The following is a 17668-nucleotide window of genomic DNA, read 5'->3' as shown; positions in this document are numbered from 1 at the left end:
CCTCTACTGTGCATTGAATCATAGGTCTCAGAGAAGCCCTTAATTAACTCTGTCCCCAAGGTTGTATCCTTAAACTAAGAATAAGATAACTTGTCCCAGAAAATGGATCCTAGGAGGTTAACCCCTTAAGTGCTGCTGGCCTTCAGTACCTAGAAGGCAAAGGCACTTACCTGCAGGACAGATGTTGCTCCTTAGGTGTGGCAGGTACCCTGTCATGGACCTGTAGGGAAATCAAGAGCAGAGTAACCAACGCTGACTTTTGTAACGGGGAAGCAAAGTGTTAAAATAAAAAGCAAGGACTACCTCACCGCCTTTTAACTGCTTAAAAGCCACCACTACTCTTACTGAAGAGATTGACGTGGACACAGCTAAACCCCAATCCTTGCTTGCAGGGAAAAATACCCATAAAAGGATTAAATATCTTCAGACACCAACTTCGCACAACCTCCATTGACAGAGGCAAAGAGAATGACTGGGGGTTATGGGTAAGGCAGTTACACTTAACAGCTTTGCTGGGATGCTCTTTGCCTCCTCCTGCTGGCCAGGAGTTGAATATCCCACTAGTAATTGGAATGACATTGTGGACTCTCCATGTCATAGGAAAAAAAAAAAAAATTTAATTTTGAATTTCATGCCTCTTTAACCCATACTGTAAATAGGGACTGACTGAGGAAGAAATATAGAACAAAAACACAAAAAAAGACAAAGTAAAGATAGGAAACATATAAAAAGAATAAGAAAATGTATGCTTACCTGATAAATTTATTTCTTTTTTGACACGTGGGATATTCACCTCCTGGTCAGCAGGAGGCGGCAAAGAGCACCACAGCAAAGCTGTTAAATAGCTCCTCCCTTCCCTCCCACTCCAGTCATTCGACTGAAGTTAAGGAAAGAAAGGAAAAACCAAGGTGCAGAGGTGTCTGAAGTTTAAAATAACCAACAACCTGTCTTACAAGAACAGGGCGGGCCGTGGACTCATCGTGTCAAAAAAAGAAATAAATTTATCAGAAAAGCATAGATTTTCTTCTTTTTTATGACACGAGTCCACGGATCAACTTAATTACTAATGGGATTCAATACCCAAACTAGAGTAGACAGATGATACAGGAGTGACAAGACAGGGAACCTAAACGGAAAGCAACACTGCTTGAAGAACCTTTCTCCCAAAAGCGGCCTCAACCGAGGCAAAAGTGTCAAATTTATAGAATTTTGAAAAAGTGTGAAGAGAGGACCAAGTTGCAGCCTTGCAAATCTGTTCCACAGAAGCTTCATTTTCGAATGCCCATGAGGAAACAGCCCTCATGGAATAAGTCGTAACTCTCTCTGGAGGCTGCTGTCCAGTAGTCTCATACGCAAAAAGTATTATACACTTCAGCCAAAAAGAAAGAAGTAGCCGTAGCTATCTGTCCCTTACCTTTTCCTGAGAAAACTACAAACAATGCAGAAGACAATTGTGCAGAAACAGATCCTTCTGAGAAGTAGGATTGGGACACAAGTAAAAAATAACAATCTCCTGATTAATGTTCCGATCAGAAACTACCTTAGGAAGAAATCCTAAATTAGTACGAAAAAACTACATTAACAAAATGAAAAATAAGTTAAGGTAATGAGACTCGTACTGCAGTACCGAAAGCTCTGACACTCTACGAGCAGAAGAAATAGTATCAAGAAATAAAGGTTTCCAAGGAAACAACTTAATATCCAAGGAATTAATAGGCTCAAACTGAGCCCCTTGAAGAATTCTTAAAACCAAATTAAGACTCCATGGAGGAGTAACTGGCTTAAACACAGGCCTGATCCTGACCAAGGCCTGACAAAAGAATTGTACATCTGGGACATCTGCCAGATGCTTGAGTAATAAAATCGATAAAAGCATAAATTTGACCGTTTAGGGTGCTTGTCGATGGTCTTTTCGCCAACCCTCTTGGAGAAAGACAATATTCTACAAATCCTGACTCCACTCCAGGAATAATCCCTGGATCCACACAGTTAAAAATATTTATGTCACGTCATGAGTAAAATATTCCTAGATACATGCTTACGAGCCTGATTCATGGTCTCACTCATCAATTCCTAATCCATGCTTGGATGAAATAAAACTTCCATCTTCCAGTAGTCCGCTACAGAGAAACAGTTTTTGGATAAAAAGTCCTTGAAGTAGAAGGTCCTTCCCCCACGGAATTCCCAGGTGGAGGAAGTGACACAGCTACGCTGGTGAAAAGGGAATCACCAATGCCTTTTCCTGCTTAGCTCGAGCCAAGACTAAGAAGAAAAAATTAGAGGAATTAAGTATGCAAGACTGAAATTCCAAGATAACGAGACGAGAAGCCATGAGATTCAGTTTTAACTGACCCCATTGAGAATTCGGCTGGACTTCCTCCTCCCCTGGGTAAAAAGTCTGCTTACTTACTAAGACCCCCTCTCAGAAATCCCATCTGGAATACAGGTAGTCAGCAAACAGCAATCGAGAGTCACAGCCCACTGAACGATCTTTCATGGCCAAGAAAACTCAGAGCCCCCGACAGCTAAAGTAAGATCCAACTTAAACCTGATAAACCCGGATGACGCTAACTGAGGCCAGGCTAGGAGATATTTACTTTTTCAAAACGGTTATGGGAAGAACCGATTCCACCCGAGTCCATGATCCCTGCTATTAGAGGGTCCCAAACAGATCCCCAGCCCAAAAGACTGGCATCTGTTGATGCATTCACCCAGAACTGCGAAAGCAGGTTCCCTGGGAGCAAGAATTCGGAGATACCACCAAGAATTATTAACTGTTGAGAACTAAGGTGGAAACAGGCAACTGGAAGGATGTCCATTGCCGCTACCCTCAGCCCAATTACCTACATGCACTGAACCACTGATGGGACTGAAGTGCTAGGTAAGAATCAAAATCCTCGAATTCCTGACTACTGTCAGCTTCATTGACGAGGACACTAATATAGCTCTCCAAGAAAACTACCCATGTAGGTGGAACTAAGGAACTCTTTACCAAATTCACCTTCCATCCGGGAGACCACAGGAAAAATCGAGCGTTATCCTGCATGTTGAAAGGCAGGCTGGCATGTTTGTCTAGAAAGGCAAACCCTAGTAATTTTGAGATAGTCCTTGTGGATGGGAAGATGCAAGTATGCATCCTTCAAATCTCCCGTGTTCATCCTCTTGGACCAAAGGAAGAATGGAACGATAGCGTCTATCTTAAATACGTCAGTCCAAGAACCCTGATTGGGTTCTAAAATAGGTCTGAAGGTTCCCTCCTTGGAACCACGAACAGATAGAAGTAGCATCCCAGGACTCATTCCTGGATTGGACCAGGAACTATCACTCTCAGGTCAGAGAGGCTTCGTAAGCGTAAAAACGCCTCTCTATTTAGTCTGGTCTGCCGAAAATCTTGAAAGCAGACACCTGCCCCTGGGAGGAAGTCTTGAACTCTAATTTGCATCCCTGGGCCACAATGTACATATCATGAAATCACAAACCCAAGCCTGATAGGAGGAAAACCTGCCACCTTACTGATCGGGTGCAGGCCCTTATGCCGTCTTCGATTGGACAGCAGGCTTCTTGGACTGTTTTCTCCTATTCTAAGACTGATTGGGTCTTCCATGAAGACTAAGACTGCTCCTGCTTGGGAGAAGAATGGAAAGGATTTCCCTAGAAATCTCGAAAGGACCTAAAATTATCTCTGACATCCCTTCGCTTATTTCTCTCATCCTGTGGATGAAACATCCGCAGACCAAGATTTTAACCATAATGCTCTACGGACCAATATGGCAAAGCCTGAATTATAGCTCCCAGTTTAATAAACCTCTGTATTAAAGGAGATTACTAATTTAAGGGCCTTCATTCTATCCCTTCGAGAGGGGTGTCTGCCCAATAGAAACAGGCAACGCATCAAACCAGTATGCCGCCGCACTGGTGACAGCCATACCAACTGCAGGTTGACAATCTAAACCCTCTAACTTCTGACCATAGGGTCCTTCTCCTGCATAGGGTCTAAAAGGAACTACTATCCTCTATGAGAATAGTATCTCCCTTCTGCCACGACTCCTTGATAGAGTCTGCTATAGAAATCCTCCCTTTAAATATAGGGGAGGAGAAAAACAGATACCTTGTTTCTCCTATTCTTGAGCAAATATCTGTATAACCCTATCTGGTACAGGAAATACTTCCACCATTAAGGGCAAATCACAATATTAGTATAAATTACTGGACTCTCTAGGATAGACTACGCCGGTAGTGTCGGAGCCGTCCAGGGTAGCTAAAACCTCCACAAGTTACAAATGGAGGTATTCAAGCTAAAACTAAAGGAAACAATCTCCGGATCAGATAAAGGTATTACCCCATCCGAGTCCGAGAATTCACCCTCAGATACCACCAAAGTATCCTCCTCTTTCAGGTTACAGGAAAAAACATTTGGAATAGTTACTACTGAATTAGTCACAGTATTCATTGAATAAAAAAAAAATATGTCCTCTTGTACTTTCCCCTACAGTACTGGAAAAACAGACAATGCATGAAATGCAAGGTACCTCCAGGTGGAGTGTGAGAGAAAGCACAGGGCACTGCGTGTGGGCTATACATTTTTGGGACATATTAGGAAACATTTGTGGCATATCATGACCGTTGTCAATAGACTCCTATATAGCATGCGGCTTAGGAGGAGTAGTTTCAGAAAAATCTATTTTTAGAACCCATTAGCATCAAAGCATAAAACCAAGAGACACCTAGCAGGGCCTCTAGGTCCATCCTGAGTCACAAAGGATGAGTTAGACAAAGAAACAGGTTACATTTTGTAAAAAAAATTATTAACACATAAAAACGTTTGTCTCTTTAAATTTTAAAGTGTAACTTTTTATTTTTGTGTGCTGAAAAAAAAATCTAACATAGTACGCAACTACTGCAGACCATATTTACACCTCAGCCTAACCTTGGCTGGGGTGCCCATCTGCCCTTCTACTACCAATTATATTTTAAAAACGTAGGTAACCATAGACAAACGGTACACATAATTTGAGCCTAAAAAAGGTCCAGAACTCAGCTGTAACGCTGTCCGGCTCAACCTCTGTGCAGACACTAAGAACTGTGAGTCTAGCACTTGACGTTACTGTCTTTTTTGTAAGTAACCGGTCTCTTGTTTAGACATGTCCGGAACTCAGCTGAAGTGATGTCCGGCCCTACCCTTACGCCACTGTCATTTTTAGTAACCAGTGACTCTTCCCGCTTACTGCAAATTAGAATTAGTGCAGGAGAGTGCGCGGGCCAAATTGGCGCCACACATAGCTCCGCCCATCGTGGGCGGTACAACAAGTAATCTCCCGGTCGCCATTGTTAACTACAGAGAAGCCACCGGGAGATAATGAACCCACTGAAAAAAACCTGGAGACAAATTGGGTCTACCGCTTGCTAGACAGCGGCTTAGCCCAAAATGTAATACAAACAAACAATCACCTCACACTGAGACTTTTCCCCTCAGTTTAGCGACTTAAGTCCCCAGAGAACCACCACCAATTTAAGTTCCCTGAACCCCAGTGCCTGCTATGCTGTCAAGTCCTCTCCAGTAGGAGAGATAAGGTGTCCCAGAAAATAAAGGAGTTTAAATCTTAAATGGCCCCCTTCATTCTCTCCTTAGTAAATAAAGTGCCCACTTAGTCTGAGAGAAATCCTTCCCCAGAATATAATTAAAGTCAGCACTTACCTTAAATTGCTGCCCAACAGCAGGGCAGTTCACTTGGCTTGTGAGGTCCACTCCCTCACATGGGCCTGTGTAGAAAAGAAAGGCCTGAGTATATCCCCTCAGACTTTCAGAGACAGGGCAGCATACAATTTATGGGAGGCACAGTGAGAATTATGTCCCACAAGTTCCCATTTCTCTAAAGCCACCACTGCTCTACTGAAGAGACTGATGTGGACTACGGATACACCCTAGGACAAAGCAGCACAATCTTGCACCACTTTTAAAATAATAAACTCTTGATTGAAGAATCTATTATAACACCTCACTTTACTGCATCCTATCACTAACGTAGGCAAAGAGAATGACTGGAGTGGGAGGGAAGGGAGGAGCTAATTTAACAGCTTTGCTGTGGTGCTCTTTGCCACCTCCTGCTGACCAGGAGGTAAATATCCCATTAGTAATTAAGATGATCCGTGGACTCATCGTGTCATAAAAAAGAAATATAGTTTTAACAAAACTAGCATCCGAGTCATTTTATTGCATCAGATTTAGGAAGCAAATCAAACAGTGAGTGGTTTATTTTAGCCATGAAAAATGCACTTTTGCAGTTCACTGCTCCTAGTCAGAGTTTTGACAAACAGCATGATGACTTATGCAAGTCCCAAACCACCACAAAACACACGTTTCACTTAGCAGGTAGTCTTTTTGCAACTCGCTTCCAGAGAAGGCACAATATGTAAGAGGATGATTAAAGTGATATTATACACAATGTTTACTTCAATCTACAAATAGAGTATTTCAACAGGTATATATTTGTAAGTGCTAAATAAATAACTTTTTTCATATCAGGCCTATGGAGAATTGTCCCTCTCTACCAGTAGGTCTATGGGAGTGGTCCCTATCAGCTAGGAAGCATCTAAACAGTAGTATTAGTTGTGCACACACATTTTGTGTTACCTTCAATTTAAGTGTAAATCACAACAAAAACACAAATCTAGCATACACTATTTAAAAGGGACAGTCTACTCCATAATGTGTATTGGTTAAAATGATAATACCTTAACAGTTATAGTAATATACTTTTGACCTCTGTGATGACCTTGCATCTAAACCTCTGCAGACTGCCCATTTATTTCAGTTCTTTTGACAGACTTGCATTTTAGCCAACCAGTGAAGACTCCTAAGTAACTCCACGGGAGTGATCACAATGTTATCTATATGGCACATGTAAACTAGCTCTCTCTAGCTGTAAATAACTGACAAACTGCACGGAGAAAGGGGTCTTTCAAGGGCTTGGAAATTAGCACACGAGCCTACCTAGGTTTAGCTTTCAGCATTGAATACCAAGAGAACAAAGCAAATTTGATAATAAAAGTAAAATCTTTTTAAACACAATGAGTCCACGGATCATCATCCTTACTTGTGGGACACAATACCAAAGCTAGAGTACACGGATGATAAGGGAGGGACAAGACCGGGAACCTAAACGGAGGGCACCACTGCTTGAAGAACCTTTCTCCCAAAAACAGCCTCAGCCGAGGCAAAAGTATCAAACTTGTAAAATTTAGAAAAAGTATGAAGAGAAGACCAAGTTGCAGCCTTGCAAATCTGTTCCATAGAAGCTTCATTTTTGAATGGCCATGAGGAAGCAACCGCCCTAGTGGAATGAGCCGTAATTCTTTCAGGAAGCTGCTGTCCAGCAGTCTCATATGCAAAGCCAATGATACTCCTCAATTAAAAAGAAAAAGGAGGTAGCCGTAGCTTTCTGACCCTTATGTTTTCCAGAGAAAAGTACAAACAGAGAAGAAGACTGACGAAAGTTCTTAGTTGCTTGTAAGTAAAACTTCAAAGCTCGGACTACGTCCAAATTATGCAGAAGCCTTACCTTCTGAGAAGGATTAGGACACAAGGAAGGAACAACAATATCCTGATTAATGTTCCTGTCTGAAACAACCTTAGGAAGGAACCCTAGTTTAGTACGTAAAACTACCTTATCCAAATGGAAAATACGGTAAGGCGAATTGTATTGCAACGCCGAAAGCTCAGACACTCTTCGAGCTGAAGAAATAGCAACAAGAAATAAAACCTTCCAAGATAACTTAATATCTAAGGAATGCATAGGCTCAAACAGAGCCCCTTGAAGAACCTTAAGAACTAAATTCAAACTCCATGGAGGAGAAACTGGTTTGAACACAGGCCTGATCCTAACCAAGGCCTGACAAAAGGATTGAACATCTGAGACATCAGCCAGACGTTTGTGTAATAAAATAGATAAGGCAGAGATCTGACCCTTTAGGGAACTTGCCGATAAACCCTTCTCCAATCCTTCTTGGAGAAAAGACAAAATTCTGGGAATCCTAACTCTGCTCCATGAGTAGCCCTTGGATTCACACCAATAAAGATATTTACGCCATATCTTATAATAAATCTTTCTAGTTACAGGCTTACGTGCCTGAATGACCAAGTCAGAAAACCCCTGCTTGGATAGGATTAAGCGTTCAATCTCCAAGCAGTCAGCTTCAGATAAATTAGATTTGGATGAAGGAAGGGTCATTGAATGAGAAGATCCTTCCTCAATGGTAGTCTCCAAGGTGGCAGGGATGACATTTCCACCAGATCGGCATACCAAATCCTGTGAGGCCACGCAGGAGCAATGAGGATCACTGATGCCTTCTTCCTGTTTGATTCGAGCAATGACCCAAGGAAGAAGAGCAAACGGGGGAAAAATATATGCTAGGCTGAAGGACCAAGGAACTGCCAGAGCATCTATCAGTTCTGCCTGGGGATCCCTGGATCTTGACCCGTATCTCGGAAGCTTGACATTCTGACGAGATGCCATGAGATCTAACTCCGGCCAACCCCATTTGCGAATCAGGCTGGAGAATACTTCTGGATGGAGTTCCCACTCTCCCGGATGAAAGGTCTGCCTGCTCAGAAAGTCCGCCTCCCAGTTGTCCACCCCTGGGATGTGGATCGCTGACAGATGGCAAGAATGGGCCTCCGCCCACCTCCGTCATCGCTAAGGAACTCCTCGTTCCTGATAATTGATGTAAGCCACTGTCGTTATGTTGTTCGTCTGGAATCTTATGAACTGGGCCGAAGCCAACTGAGGCCAGAAGAGCATTGAAGATCGCACTCAGTTCCAGGATGTTTATAGGAAGAACAGACTCCGCCGGAGTCCACACTCCCTGAGCCTTTAGAGGACCCCAGAAAACTCCCCACCCTAGAAGGCTGGCATCTGTTGTCACAATCACCCAGGATGGTCTGCGAAAGCATGTACCCTGGGATAGATGATCCATAGACAACCACCATTGAAGTGAATCCCTTGTCTCCTGCTCCAGGGTTATTCGAGGAGACAAGTTTGCATAATCTCCATTCCACAGCCTGAGCATGTTTAACTGCAGAGGTCTGAGGTGAAACCGAGCAAATGGAATGATGTCCATTGCCGCCACCATCAGTCTGATTACTTCCATGCACTGGGCCACTGACGGCCAAGGATTGGACTGAAGGGCACGACAGGCATCTAGAATCTTTTAATTTCCTGACCTCTGTCAGAAAAATCCTCAGATATAGTGTCGATTACAGTTCCCAAGAAAGTCACCCTTGCTTTCGGGATTAAGGAACTTTTTTCCAGATTCACCCGTGAGTTCTCAGGAAGGATAGTACTATGTCGGTATGGGACCTTGCTTGTTGACAGGATGGCGCCTGGATTAGAATATTGTCCAGATAAGGCGCCACCGCAATGCCCTGCGGTCTTAAAACTGCCAGGAGAGACCCCAGAACCTTTGTTAAAATTCTGGGTACCGTGGCCAGTCCGAAGGGAAGAGCCACAAACTGAAAATGTCTGTCCAGAAAGGCAAACCTTAGGAACTTGTGATGATCTCTGTGGATAGGAACATGTAGATATGCATCCTTTAAGTCCACTGTTGTCATAAATTGACCCTCCTGAATCAATGGAAGAATGGTACAAATGGTTTCCATCTTGAAAGATGGAACTCTGAGAAACTTGTTCAGACTCTTGAGGTCTAAAATAGGTCTGAAAGTTCACTCCTTCTTGGGAACTACAAACAGATTTGAATAAAAACCCTGCCCGTGTTCCTGTACAGTAACGGGAGTAATCACTCCCAGGGAAGAAAGGTCTCTAACACAATGTAAGAACGCCTCTCGTTTTATCTGGTTTGCAGATAATCTGGAAAGAAGAAATCTTCCTTGAGGAGGAAAATTTTTGAACTCCAGTTTGTATCCCTGGGACACTATTTCTATAGCCCAGGGATCCTGAACATCTCGCACCCAAGCCTGAACGAAGAAAGAAAGTCTGCCCCCCACCAGATCCGGTCACGGATCGGGGGAATACCCTTCATGCTGTCTTGGAGTCAGCAGCAGGCTTCTTGGACTGTTTACCATTGTTCCAAGGCTGGTTGGGTCTCCAAGTGGGCTTAGACTGAGAATAGTTTCCTTCCTGTTTAGAGGAGGAAGAAAAAGAATTTCCCTTGAAATTGCGAAAGGAACGAAAATTATTTTGACGTCCTTTTTGTTTATTTCTCTTATCCTGAGGAAGGAGATGACCCTTACCTCCCGTGTTGTCAGAGATAATTTCCTTCAAGCCAGGTCCAAACAAGGTCTTACCCTTGTAAGGAATAGCTAGAAGCTTAGACTTAGATGAAATGTCCGCAGACCAAGGCTTTAACCATAAAGCTCTGCGAGCTAGGATAGAGAACCCTGAACTCTTAGCTGCTAATTTAGTAATTTGCAGAGAAGCATCCGTAATAAAAGCATTAGCTAACTTCAGAGCTTTAATCCTATCTTGGATCTCCTCCAATGACGTCTCAGACTTCAGAGACTCAGACAGAGCATCAAACTGATAAGCTGCCGCACTAGTGACAGTAGCAATGCATGCAGCCGGCTGCAACAGAAGACCCTGGTGAACATAAATCCTTTTAAGTAGACCCTCCAACTTCTTGTCCATGGGGTCTTTAAAGGCACAACTATCCTCAATAGGAATAGTAGTTTGCTTGGCTAAGGTGGAGATAGCCCCTTCTACCTTAGGAACCGTTTGCCAAGCCTCCTTGATAGCGTCAGCTATAGGAAACATCTTTCTGAAAATAGGAGACGGAGAGAAGGGAATACCTGGTCTCTCCCATTCCTTAGAAACAATCTCCGAAGCTTGCTTAGGAACTGGAAAAACATCTGAGAAAGTAGGAACTTTGAAATATTTGTCCAATTTACTCGCCTTCACAGGAGCGACAACTACTACTACTCTGTCCCAAAGTACTGTAATCTTGGTTTTCTTCCAAACAAAGCAGGAGTAGTTTAATGTCCCTTTAGTTGATTGAAAATGCTTTTTAGGGAATTGCAAAACTTTTATAAATTTGTATTTAAAATGGATACCAAAGCCAAATCTAAGTTTTCTTGCTCCAGATCAAGCATGAGAGATTTTATTATATATATATATATATATATATATATATATATATATATATATATATATATATATATATATATATATATATATATATATATATATATATATATATATATATATATATATATATATATATATATAAATATATAAATATATATATATAAATATATATATATATATATATATATATATATATATTATTTTTTTTACAAAATGTACCTATACACTGTTGCAAACATTGCTGCCATATAGTGCTAACCCTTTTATTATTATTTTTACTAAATATTGAGACACTATACTTTTTCCTATCTATTAACACTGAAAGTTATTGTCAGAACCTACTGCAAAAAAAAACACTGCTCCAATATTTATGAACTTTGCTATGCCTGTATATTTTGTCTAGAATTTTATTAGCGGTACATTTTACAAGGGTAGTAATAGTTACTACGCACTGTAGAATATACCATACAATTGTTGACAGTGAGGACTGAATGTGTTAAAAAAAAAAAAAAAAAATGTTTGTCCCTTTTAATTAAAAGATTTTAAACTATCTTTTGTATACCTTGACTTTGGTTTACTTTTAAGGGACATGAAACTAAACATTTTTCCTTTGCAATTCAGATAGATTTACTTCTATTATCATATTTGCTTCATTAACTTAGTATCCTTTGTTGAAGGAGCAGCAATGCACTACTGGGAGCTAGCTGAACACATTTGGGTTGCTAATCAGGGCCATATATGTGCAGCCACCAATCAGCAGAAAACTCCCAGCAGTGCACTACTGCTCCTGAGCCTACCTAGATATGCTTCTCAATAAAGGATACGAGAATGTAGCAAATTAGATAACAGAAGAAAAATGGAAAGTTTATTTAAAATTACATAGACTGATTCATGAAAGTTTGACTTTACTGTCCCTTTACATGTTAAAAAATGAATATATGCATTACAAAGACTGATAAAAAAATGTTAAAGTCTGATCTTGATAAAGCCCTAATAATATGGGTGAAACGCGTAGAAAAGCTAAGTGTGAGAGTTTGGATTCGTGGAACTGTGGATCGTACTAGAAGTAATAATTAATCCCCCCCTAAGGATCCGTGTCCGTGGAAATCTGAAAGTGGTCTGCGTACACACAGTACTCAAGAGCAGAGCTTTGAAAAGATATCGGACAGCGGTGTGGGTGGAGACTTGGTTCTAGATTACTTGCGCAAGTAAGGAGTTAACCGACAACACCGACATTGACGTATGAGGACGTAGAGTTCAGGACACAGAATCACTGTTTTGGCGGGCTTGGAATAACGTAAGCCGCCAAGTGAGAAAGATTAACAGATGAGAACAACTCACCCCTTTCGCCTGTGTTTCCAAAAACCATATCAAAAAGTATACAAAGAGAAGGTGCGGTAAGAAAACAAACGGTAAAGAATTTAAAAAAAAAAGGGCCTTTTACAGAAAAAGACTTTGGGAAAAATCCGAACTTTTTATCATATCTTTTTGCATTTTTAGCAGTGCATAATACTTGACTATCTAGTAATACTTTTAAATAAGGGTTAGCGGATATAGTATTCGATAGACACCGGTGTCATATTTTGGAAAATTAGTAAAGTTGATTTTCTGTTTGGGTTTAGAATTTTATTTCAGGGAAATTTATCTCCTCCAAAATTAATTGTTCTTAATTTATTAATTTTTTAACACAGAGATTTACTATTGTTTGTTTTACTTATGCTACACTAGTTTTTATATATTAAATGATCATTATAATTATGAATTGTTTCAATCTGTGACATTTATGAATTATCCTAGATCGCTACAATCGAGAAATACTACATTTTAACATGCTATTGATATATTTTGTATCCAGGTGATTTAAAAGCATTTTTTATATAGATTAACTAGTCTCCCGAAAGAACTCAAAAATCCAATTGCAAGCTAGACGATTGCTTCTTATATTAACGTAGTGAACTTATAGCTCAAGTGCCTTCTTATCCATTTATTTCATTTATTTAAGTTTTTGCTTAAAAGGTCTATAATAAGACATATTTTTGTCTAACCTTAGGTTAAGGTGTTCATTATTCCATTATCCTATAGCTGGAAGCACCCTCTGTTGTCTTTGTATTAAATTATCTTGTATATATAGTATCTTGGAAGGTGATGCTTTTAAGAGTGGCAATATAGGTTAATTTGCGCTGGTACGTTATACTTTTGTTGTTACATAAATCTTTCCCTTCTCAGCCACAGTCTGATAAAAAAAAAATGTTTTGCATGTTTCCCAATATTGCCCAGTTCGATTTTCGAATAAACAAGCTGCAAGTTTGATATACAAGTGCTGAAAGTTTGCTAGCTGTGTGTCCATTTTTATATTGTTTGGGATTCAGCAATCCACCAACCCATCTTACCTTGAGGGATTATTCGTGCTTTTACTGCTGTCTGTGCTTTTTTCACAATTTCCTTAAGAATCTTCCTTTCCTCCTCCCCAACCAGAGAAACAGAGCGACCAGCTCTGCCGGCTCGAGCCGTTCGGCCTACTCTGTGCACATAATGCTTCATGGTGGCAGGCATGGTCAGGTTTATCACCTGATGAGAGATTTGGAGATAAGAAGTGATGTAAGCAGTACAGCAACTATCCTCTCCAACAATATATATCCTCTGTAGTTCATCCTTTTTTGTATAGAGGTTTTAAAGCATTACACATAGACCACTTCCATGATAACTTGCTAAACTATAGGTTCATTAAGACACCAAGATTGAAGACTAATGAACGGACCGAGTAAAAACCTGTTGGATTCTATTTAGGATATATAAGAACAATTTAAGGGGACATTAAACCCCTCTTGCTTTTACGTATAAAGTGTGCTTGTCTCACACCCCATAAAGAGGATAGAAAGCAAAATTCTATAACCCAAGTATTTTACCTAAAACTACAAACTGTGACTGCCTAGGATAAATGGCCAAACTCATTTACATCAAACTGCATCTGTCTACACTTTGGGTAGATACTATAAACATACCCAACAAGTAGTGCAGACCATTAAAAAAAGCATTTAAAATGTCTTTTGAAATGGAGTACTATACACACAAACACATATACATAATATATACGTTACACGGTCACAGTAAAATCTGTTTTTGAAAAATCCAGCAAGTACAAGTTTTTTCTGTATGCTGTTTATTATTATCTACTAGCACCCTGGTAGATGACGTTTAAGTGAGAGTGCACTTCTCTCTCTCTCTCTATATCTATATATATCTATCTATATCTATATCTACACATATATACACACACATACATATACACACACACACTGCTTAGAAGACAATGTACTAAAGTGTTTAAAATGTACTCACCGTCTTCACACCGTGTATGTCAAGCCCTCTTGCTGCTACATCTGTTGCCACTAAAATATCGATTTGCTCTTCTTTAAAACGCCTAGAAAAAAGTTACAATGAAAATCAGGTCAATGGAAAGCGAAATCCAAAAAAGGAGGAGAGAAAAAAAAATAGTATATGCAAGAACTGGTAAGTAAGCATATGAATGCAAGATGGTAAGGAAAAGTAGGAATTCACAAGCGAGTGAAAGAATAAGAAATAATATAGCAATATAGATTAAGTAAATAACAGTAAATAATGTGACATTAATATGCTCAAATGTAATTTTACCAAAGTCTTAATGTAAAAGAAAAGAAAGCACATGTGAAAGAAGTCAATACAAACACTAAGCTCACCTGAGGGCCTCTAATCTCTGTGTCTGAGAGAGATTCCCATGTAGTTCTCCCACACGCAGCCCCATCAGCCCTAGCAAAATGTGCATGCGATGCGCCTGCTTCTTGGTCTGAGTGAAGAGCATCACATGATCCTGGAATGTGCGGGCCAGGAGAGCTGGCAAAGGATCACATCAGATAACATGCATCATTATACTGCAGCAATACAATGAATGGAATATCTCTTAAAGGAACATTAAATACTTTCTTTAGCACACACTACAAATATCTTTTTAAATGAAAAGGGTTAATTTAATGCTGTTAATTTTGTAACTAACAGGAAGTGCAAAACTGGCCTTTGAAAAAGAAGCTCACTGGCAGATTAAAAAATAAAGTTGTTAAGCTTGTGGGAGTTTTCTTTAAGCATAACACATTTTACAACAAAGAAATCCTGTGTCTTTAAAAGGGGACATGAACATTTTCCTCATGATTCAGCTAGAGCATACCATTTTAAAGGGACCTATAACACCTTCTAAAAATTGTTTAAACTAACTTATATTTACTAATAACAAAGTAAGCATGAATCCCTATTCTTGCTGCTCAGTTTACCACAAACATTTCAATAAGAGTGTCTTTAATTAGACTGCTGATCCCACGCTTGGTGATGCTATGTATGCCACCATATTGCCACACGGGCACAGCAGTCACGCGATGTGCATGGCAGATGTTATTAAGTTTAGAGAAGGATTACCAGAATGCTCTCACAGTGGTGCTAAGTGAGTGCTGTATTAACTGTATAAACTTTTTTCATATGTGCCTCATATTTATATAAACATTCCGTTTGTGCATGTATTGTATTAATATCAAAGCACTCAAAACGTTTTCCGAGTTAGAAGAAATACGTCTGTACTATTGAGTGCACGGCTAGAGGAACACGGAGGGAGGAGGAAGGAGGGGGAGTGGCATGCTCCGTGGGAAGAAGACAGCTGAATAACGCTGCAAATACATTTACTAGAAGATTTATGCACTTTCGATTTTACTTCTATTATCTTATTTTCTTTGTTGTTCTGTTATCTTTTGTTGAAAAGCATACCTAATTAGGCTCAAGAGCAGAAGTACACTAATGGGAGCTAGCTGCACATATATGCTTCTTATTATTGTCTCACCTATGTTCAGCTAGCTCTCGGTAGTGCATTGCTGCTCCTTCAACAAATGATACCAAGAGAATTAAGTCAATTAAAGTATATTGGACACTTATTTAAAATTACATGCTGTATCTAAATCATGAAAGTAATATTTTGTTTTTTATGTCCCTTTAAATAAAAATTTTCAGTGACCTAAGAATGTGAAATGAATACTTAGGCCCCTCAATGGTTACTTAGAGAACAACAGTACAAAGCCACATTGGTAGAGGTATGTTTTTAACTATGATCTTTGGTGGTACTTTTGATTCCAGAATACTTACTGGACTTTGAAAGAAATTTTACATTTTTGTTTGATAAAAATCAGAAGATTTTTGCCTTTTTTTTTTTTGCACTTTCAGGTAGGTGTCTTATGCTAAAAATTAAAAAAAAAATGCAAAAAAGTTATTTCCGTGTAACCCACCCCCCAAAAAAACCCTAGTGATGTCTTTCTACTTAGAATATATGCTTGAAATAAATAAATGCATCTTCCATGCAGACGTAATAACGAATCATCAATATGCAAAGAAAGGTGGGCACAATGACATATAAAGGTTAATGTAACTTACCACATGCAATGGCTTCTCGATCGCCCTCACGGTTTGGTCGGATTCGGACAAACTCTTGCCGCAGGAAAGGCGCAACATCAGTGTTACTGTTTACAAAGATACGCACTGGATTGCGAAGAGAAACAGCAGCTAGATCCTGAACCTGTTGAGTGCAAAATGCCACTTGTTTAGGTGTGTTACTGTACAATATACTTGTGATCAATCATACTGTGTGATCAGAAATAAAAGGGAAGTATGCATATAAATATAAATGGGTGATACCGTTTCTGACATGGTAGCTGAGAAGAGAAGAGTCTGTCGCTGACGAGAACAAAGTTTGATAATCTCTTTCATTTGTTCCTCAAAATATTCATCCAGCATCCTGTGGGGAGCAGAAAAGAAGTATTACATTAAGGTGATGTTAATAAAAAAGGTAAAAGGTAAAGCTAGGGATATGTGAAAAGAAATGTAAAGGGAAGAGAGTAAGTGAAAGTATGATAAGGATAAAAGGTAAAATGTGCACATTAACAGTATGCAGTGTTTGGAAAGATGCTGCTTTACATAATTGTCAATAAACAGTACACCTGTTGAATGGATTAAAGGGACATTGATCTAAAAAAATATATAATTTTCCCAAAGAAAGAATATATATCTAAATTCCCCAGTAGATGGTGCTATTTATATAACAAAAAACACTAAAAACAAACTGAAACCTCAACACTGTATATGAATTTAGTAGCTTAAAGGGACAGTCTACACCAGAATTTTTATTGTTTTAAAAACATAATTTATGTAAGAACTTACCTGATAAATTAATTTCTTTCATATTAGCAAGAGTCCATGAGCTAGTGACGTATGGGATATACATTCCTACCAGGAGGGGCAAAGTTTCCCAAACCTCAAAATGCCTATAAATACACCCCTCACCACACCCACAAATCAGTTTAACGAATAGCCAAGAAGTGAGGTGATAAGAAAAAAGTGCGAAAGCATAAAAAATAAGGAATTGGAATAATTGTGCTTTATACAAAAAAATCATAACCACCACAAAAAAGGGTGGGCCTCATGGACTCTTGCTAATATGAAAGAAATGAATTTATCAGGTAAGTTCTTACATAAATTATGTTTTCTTTCATGTAATTAGCAAGAGT

General features: G+C 39.6%; 1 protein-coding gene across 2 annotated transcripts in view; it reads right to left on the bottom strand.

Annotated features, from left to right (window-relative positions):
- DDX27 (DEAD-box helicase 27) overlaps positions 1–17668 on the bottom strand; it is an 86925-nt gene that overhangs the window by 32001 nt on the left and 37256 nt on the right. For both annotated transcript variants that reach the window (XM_053719411.1, XM_053719447.1), the window contains exons 10-14: positions 16800–16899; positions 16539–16680; positions 14813–14966; positions 14436–14517; positions 13487–13664 (exon numbers count right to left, since the gene is read on the bottom strand). In XM_053719411.1, the coding sequence (XP_053575386.1) occupies positions 13487–13664; positions 14436–14517; positions 14813–14966; positions 16539–16680; positions 16800–16899 (656 nt within the window). The remainder of the gene's footprint in view (positions 1–13486; positions 13665–14435; positions 14518–14812; positions 14967–16538; positions 16681–16799; positions 16900–17668) is intronic.

This window comes from Bombina bombina, chromosome 1 (assembly GCF_027579735.1).
Source record: "Bombina bombina isolate aBomBom1 chromosome 1, aBomBom1.pri, whole genome shotgun sequence".
NCBI classification, from domain to species: domain Eukaryota; kingdom Metazoa; phylum Chordata; class Amphibia; order Anura; family Bombinatoridae; genus Bombina; species Bombina bombina.
Note: the sequence above shows the minus strand (reverse complement) of the source record. Positions and strands in the feature narration are given on the sequence as shown.